This window comes from Urocampus carinirostris, chromosome 4 (assembly GCF_059441175.1).
Source record: "Urocampus carinirostris isolate Australia breed hairy pipefish chromosome 4, RoL_Ucar_1.0, whole genome shotgun sequence".
In the NCBI taxonomy this organism is placed as follows: Eukaryota; Metazoa; Chordata; class Actinopteri; order Syngnathiformes; family Syngnathidae; genus Urocampus; species Urocampus carinirostris.
Window position 1 is genome coordinate 13,957,910 of NC_142352.1, and position 7,083 is coordinate 13,964,992.

Sequence of the window (7,083 nt, forward strand, 5' to 3'; positions counted from 1 at the left end):
AGCCACTCCAGCAGCTCCCGTGTTATTTTCGATTGTTCTCGATTGTTCTCAGCTCAGGGATGCTGCTGGAAATGTGAATTTCCCTTCGGGGATGAACAAAGTATCTATCTATCTATCTATCTATCTATATATTTTTTACATGACAGCAACAATATGTCAGTTTTTGAATATTTCCCAGGGAATTATTCATACAAAGCTATAAGAAGGAGAGGCAAATAGTCATTTAAAAAGGTAGGCCTAGTTAACTCTTTTTGAGTTTAGCTTGCATTTAATAGTCTCCGTACATATCAAAAATTATTTAAAAAAATAAAAAATTAAAAAAATAAAAATTAAACATTGCTCTGAAACAATTAAAAATAATATTTAAATAAAATTTCTGATAAAAAATCCAAAATAATAATTACAGTGGAGGGCAATCACAGAACACATTTTCACAATTTTCAAAAAAAATATATAATCCTATGGCTGTTTCAAATAAAGCTATTTAGCATAGCAGTCAGTTGGAATCAGCGAGAGAAAAAAAATTTAGGGAACTATGAGCCTTATTTTCTAAGGACTATTCCATCAAAATAAAAAATAAAAACAAAATATTCATTTAAAAGATATATATTCTAGAGTGAATAACTTATAGTTTAATTATTATTTTGACAGTGATTTTATGCCGTTAGCACATTCACCTATCACATGAAAGGTCCTCAGTTTGAGACCAGGTGGAAACATGATGGCCCGGAGAGCTATGGGTGCCACCAGGCCGTACTTGCTCAAGATCCACCACAGTATTAGTTCCCCTACAAACCTAGTGGTTCAAGGATCCAACCAACCCACCAAAGAAAGGTATACTGTAAAGTAGTTTTGGAATTAAAAACTCAAAGTTGGGCCAAAAAATGAGAAGTACAATGGCGGGTTTAGGTCCCATTGAGTCTCTGTAGTTTGTATTCTTCCTTGTACTTGATAGTGGATGTTTTTGATTGCACTACACTATACAGCAACATCTAGTAGTCAAATAATACACATTGTCCCCCTAAGACACAAAAAAGGACCTCCTAATCTATCTATCTATCTATCTATCTACCTACCTTGGTCATATCCCTCGAGAGGGGTGACCGACAGCCCTTATACAGTATGTTATAATTAAAGTCAAAGTTGTCTTTATTCTCATTTACAACAATGCAGAGAAATTGTTTACAATGTTGAGGTTTTTGAGTTTTTCCTTGCCTTCATGTAGGTTTTAGATCAGGGGACTGTGGTCTGTGCAGCCCTTTGAGACTCTTTGTGATTAAGGGCTATACAAATAAACATGACTTGACTTGACTAGATTAGACATGGCTCTCCAGTATAAACACGCAATTAAAAACTTAAAAGGGAAAAAAAACAGACAAATGTGATGTCAGAATAAATACCGTAAGCACAAATATTTAAAAGGTAGAGTTTGGAGACTGGCATACGTTGTAAGTGCATCAGAATAACTGATCAATCAAAAATAGTGCATCATAACAACAGTGCAATGAACAATAGTGCAATAACATTTAGCAGTAACAAAATTCCAAAATAACAATTTAGATATGTAAGGGTAGAAGTTGCAAACTTTGAAATCGCATATTTGATCTTTCATTGAAATGATAAAAAAATAAAAACAAAATGTCATGGTCGCCTTGGTGACCAGTCTGCCCCGCCCTCTGGGCAACAGCTGAAGCAGTTCAACTAATTGTGTCTGCTATTTAAGGCTGGAATCTGGGCTTTGCGGGTGCTGGCTCATTATACATATCTACACAATCCCAGGTCTGTTATGCCTTGTCCTGTTTTAGGTTTAAACATTTTCCGTCTGTTAAGCCCTGCCCTGTTGAGTTCGTGCCGGAGGAACTCTGTACCGTTCTGTTCTGATTGTAAGAATGTTTTTGTTTGTCTTGTCCCTGACTTTTGGACAACTTTTATTTTGTTAAATAAAACTTATGGATCGTCACGCAATTGAGTTCTCCCTTCCTGCCTCCTGCCTCCGTTCTGGTCCGATCACTCCTTCGACCCCACCACGCCTCTTGACAGAATGAGCCAGCCACGACAAGAACTCAGCGAACGATCGCAGCGCGATTTGGGGAGACCTGGAGAACGCAGCTTGGCAAGCGCCCACTGAGTCCGACTTCGACTGCCTGCCCGTTCGAACCACGGCCCCGCCCGTCGTGGCCATTGCTGTGCCTCGAATGGGGTTCCGGGAGGAATTGACGCCTGCCTGTTCGACTCTCATGCCTGCCTGCCCGACTCCCGTGCCGATTGCCTGCTATTCAGTCTCCCCTGCGTGACAGTCCGACTCCGACTCCGCTGCCTGCCGGGCCGACTCCGCTGCCTGCTGGGCCGACTCCGCTGCCTGCCGGGCCGACTCCGCTGCCTGCCAGTCCGACTCCGCTGCCTGCCAGTCCGACTCCGCTGCCTGCCAGTCTGACTCCGCTGCGTGCCAGTCCGACTCCGCTGCCTGCCAGTCCGACTCCGCTGCCTGCCAGTCCGACTCCGCTGCCTGCCAGTCCGACTCCGCTGCCTGCCAGTCCGACTCCGCTGCTCCTGTTTTGCCGGTTCTGATTTTGACTCTCTCATGTCTTGTCTGTTCTGATTTTGACTCTCTCATGTCTTGTCTGTTCTGATTTTGACTCTCTCATGTCTTGTCTGTTCTGATTCCGCCTGCCCTGCCTTGCCTGTTCTGATTCCGCCTGTCCTGTCTGAATCGCCACTTCTGAATCGGTCTGTCTTGAGTGCGACTCTTCTGAATCGGCCTGTCCTGAGTGCGACTCTTCTGATTTTGCCTGTCCTGTTTATCTGTCCTGTTCTCGTCGGTTCTGCCTGTCTGTTATCCCCTGTCCAGTTTGCCCGCCGGACCCCTCCCCTGCCGAGCGCCGATTCCGATCCGCCTGACGCAGATGACGCCTGCCTCTCCCCGTTCCTGCGTGTTCGGAGGAGGGAGCGGGGTTGCCCCAATCGTGAGCGTCGAACCATTCCGGGGCGCGAGGTAGTAATTCTTTCTTTTTGGGACCTCGGGAGCTGTCCCTTAAAGGGGGGGCTCTGTCATGGTCGCCTTGGTGACCAGTCTGCCCCGCCCTCTGGGCAACAGCTGAAGCAGTTCAACTAATTGTGTCTGCTATTTAAGGCTGGATTCTGGGCTTTGCGGGTGCTGGCTCATTATACATATCTACACAATCCCAGGTCTGTTATGCCTTGTCCTGTTTTAGGTTTAAACATTTTCCGTCTGTTAAGCCCTGCCCTGTTGAGTTTGTGCCGGAGGAACTCTGTACCGTTCTGTTCTGATTGTAAGAATGTTTTTGTTTGTCTTGTCCCTGACTTTTGGACAACTTTTATTTTGTTAAATAAAACTTATGGATCGTCACGCAATTGACTTCTCCCTTCCTGCCTCCTGCCTCCGTTCTGGTCCGATCACTCCTTTGACCCCACCACGCCTCGTGACACAAAAACATTTACCACAGTAACAGGTGACCTGGGAAATACTGTGTATTGCACAATTGCTTGTATATAATGTGTTGGTGCTTCTATAACTTTGACATCATGATAAGCAGGAACATATGTCGATTGATTGTAATTCAAATAGCAAAATTTCTGCAATAAAAATTCCCACTTATAGGTTATTGATAGTTCACAACTCAAATAACTTGAATGGAAGCTAATTTAAAAATAATCTGCCACCAGAAGGAGTCAAAAAATATAAAAAAATTAAACTTACCTGACCCGGGTGCACATCCATGTGTTGAAGCACCTCTTTCAGCATGACAGGCACATGAGGAAGCTTTTCACTCTGAACACAATGCAACTCTTCTGATTTTGCGTAAGAACCAGGACCACAGATGGCACAAAATCCAGGCGTTTGAATCTGCAAATTCAAATTCCATATTTGGTGCCCCGCCAAATATGTTTTCTTTAAGTGTCTGCAGGAGGGAGTGAGACTATTGAAAATCACCCTCCCTATCATGACCTATGGAGAAGACAAAATCAAGTATGAGTACTCTGTTTATAGTTAGACATTGTTTTAGTTTTCGGAAAAAAAAGAAAAGAAAAAGACATGACACTAGCACAATTAAGGTAATAGGCACAGCCTATAGCTGAATATTGGTTGCTATGTTAAATTGTGCTAAAATATTCTTGAATGGAAAGTAATTTTCAGGCCCCATAGAGAATTAATCATTGAGTTGGGAACATACGCTAATGATAAGTTTATTTTGTTTTCATTATTGGACACCTGCAAAAGAGATTGTATAGGATGCCAATTCATTATTTTGACTATTGTTGTGCACTGTTGTTTTGGTTATTATAAACTGTTCACATCATTGTCCCTATCAGGGTTCGAAAACGTTTTTATGGCAAAATTCAAGCACTTTTTAAGGACTTTCAAAGCCCGATTTCACTTTTCTCCAGTACCATTAAAAGAAAACATCCAGTGTGAATCATCTATTTCGCATAGCCAAAAATATATCTGGGATTTAAAAATGTGATGTTTAATCTTGTGTGAGCATTTATCAAGAAAAAGGAATTTTCGATTTTGTGTAAATCGTGAATACATATGTACCGCAAATTCCGAACTATAGAGCGCACCTGATTATAAGCCGCACCCACCACATTTTAACAGGAAAACCGATTTTGTACTTACACAAGCCGCACCTGCTTTGAGTCCCGCGATTGTAACTGAATATAAAGTACACAGTCCAAAAACCACAGCCGGCAAAATGAACAGAAAATGATACCGGTACTTAAAGTTTGATGCAGACCTGCAGAGTCCGGGTACCCGTTGAAACTAATCCAAGGAAAAAAAGTCTATATTTCCAGAGGTAAGGGTGGGAAAAATATATATCCACTATTGTCCGCCGCGACAACAGGTCTCACTCACCTTTACCCCACTTCCCATCAGCCCGCGTCTGCTCCGCCCCTCTTTTTTAATTCGCAAAACATACCAGAATAAGTGTCTCAAATAAATACATTACAAAAATGTACAGGTGCAAATAAATATTATACATCGGTTACACATATTTACAAAGAAGGACGGTACACCGAGAGAGTTTTCAAAGCTTTAATTATAATATTATAACTTTCATCCCAAACCGTGCCTGTGAAGGGTAGCAAAACGCTACTAGCAACACGCTCGCAACACAGTAAAAGGGTCTGTTAAAAATAACATACCGTACTTGTAGTGGTCACGGTACACCGTCCTCATCTTCCTCCTTATAACTGACGTCATCAAAGTCGTCTTCCCCAGTATGGGAAAGAGACTTTGTCAAATAGACGTCGTCCCACGCTCCCTTATTCAAAAACACGCTAGCAACACGCTCGCAAAGTGAACTTTACGCGCAGTAGCTATGTTTCCTTCTTTATCGGACCGCTCGTTTGCTTTTAGCTTGAAAGCTACGTCATGTGCCTTTCTTTTTGCAATTTGCATGATGAGGATATGTCTACGCTAATTTAATTTGTGCACAAGCTAAGAAGTTGCAGTCTTCCTCAGCGCGTATATTCCACCGGTCTAAATCTTACCTTTTGTACTCGAGCGCCGCTGGCGGCTGTTGCAACAATTACATAAATTGGCCGCATCACTGAATAAGCCGCAGGGTTGAAGGTTTGGGAAAAAAGTAGCGGCTTATAGTCCGGAATTTATGGTGTGTGTGTGTGTGTGTGTGTGTGTGTGTGTGTGTGTGTGTGTGTGTGTGTGTGTATATGTATACCTTAATCATTTGCATGTCCCTTAATAAATGTCCACAGTTGATGTGTAATCCTTGCACTAATAGACAACTCATAGTTCCCTGTTTAGGTGTGACCCATAGGGGGTGATGGTGTTTCATAGGACAATGCTGCACAGACTAATGCCAATGCCGTTCTTCATGAGGTAAGAAACGCAATGGCAAAGCAAAACCAACAAAGAGCATTGTCGGCGTAATTTTTAAGCAGACATGTTGAGAAACATGGCAACAATTTTAAGTATTAACAGGAACGTCACCGAAAATTCAAGAACTATTCAATCCTTGAAAACACAAGATTAAAATTCAACCATTTTTAAGGATTTCAAGCAACCGTACGAATTCAGCAATCAAATTGCTGATCTATGATTACCACAACCTATGGAGCAAATTTGCCTTTGAAACTTTGCAGAGTTAATAAAAAGAAAGGACTCAGAGGAGGCCTTTTTAGAATGGGTTGGAATTTCTCATCTAAAGCTTAGGCTCAGTCCCGTTCTCCTTGCAAGTATAAAATCCATAGACATCTTCACTCCTTATATTGAGTGTCTGCTAAATTTTAAACGTATTAGCCATTTTCAAGGGAACACAAGTTCAGACCAGGTAGATGCTGGAAACATGAATTGGGGAAATACATTCCAAACATAATCATTTAAATTTAACAATGGCCTACAGACATGAAAATGTTTATTTCCCACGCTGTAGCAGCACAATACACAACTGCAATAAAATGTGTTTTATTATGATTATTCTTTGCCAGTTCGTCAATCATTTTGGCACACTGCTTGACACAAAACCGCCGAGAACAAGCACCTAAGTGAGTCACATGGCAATAAGAAAAATGTTTCTGGTGTATCCTGGCAACAACATAAACTCAAAATCAGAGTGTGACCGATTTAAATTCCAATTAACATGATACATGTAGAGCTGCAGCACGGCATGATGAAAAGATTATTGGTAAATAAATCAATAGTTCCAAATCAATTCAATACATTCTGGAGGTATACAGTGCCGTTCCATCAAACAGTTAGAGAAATAGCTAACGCAGAACAATAACAGATGTGTGCAGCGTTTTCAGTACTTCGAAAACAACTAAACTACTTTCTTTTTTCAAGTAACTTACTTGCATTATTGATTGCTTTACATTTCAAGTATTTTCCCATGCATGTTCTCAACAAATGAGAACTTTACCGCAACAAATAATTGACAAACGGCATTGTTAATACTGGGAGTACATTTTTAACGTACTGTTAAAGAAAAAAGAAAAAATAAATGATGTTTTTGTCTTGCTGTTACATAAATACTATGAATTGTAAAGAATTGCATTTTCAATTTAGATGCAAAATTTAAAAATGATAATAAATAAGTAAAA

At 41.1% G+C, this 7,083-nt stretch overlaps 1 protein-coding gene across 2 annotated transcripts in view; it reads right to left on the reverse strand.

Annotated features, from left to right (window-relative positions):
• Window positions 1–3,908, reverse strand: part of mettl15 (methyltransferase 15, mitochondrial 12S rRNA N4-cytidine) — a 61,513-nt gene extending 57,605 nt beyond the window's left edge. Inside the window, exon 1 of one of the 2 annotated variants that reach the window (XM_088333702.1) lies at window positions 3,719–3,908. In XM_088333702.1, coding sequence (XP_088189828.1) covers window positions 3,719–3,763 — 45 coding nt within the window. In that variant the 5' untranslated portion in view covers window positions 3,764–3,908. The remainder of the gene's footprint in view (window positions 1–3,718) is intronic. The other variant, XM_088333703.1, reaches the window with a different exon arrangement.
• Between the last annotated feature and the right edge of the window lie 3,175 nt (window positions 3,909–7,083).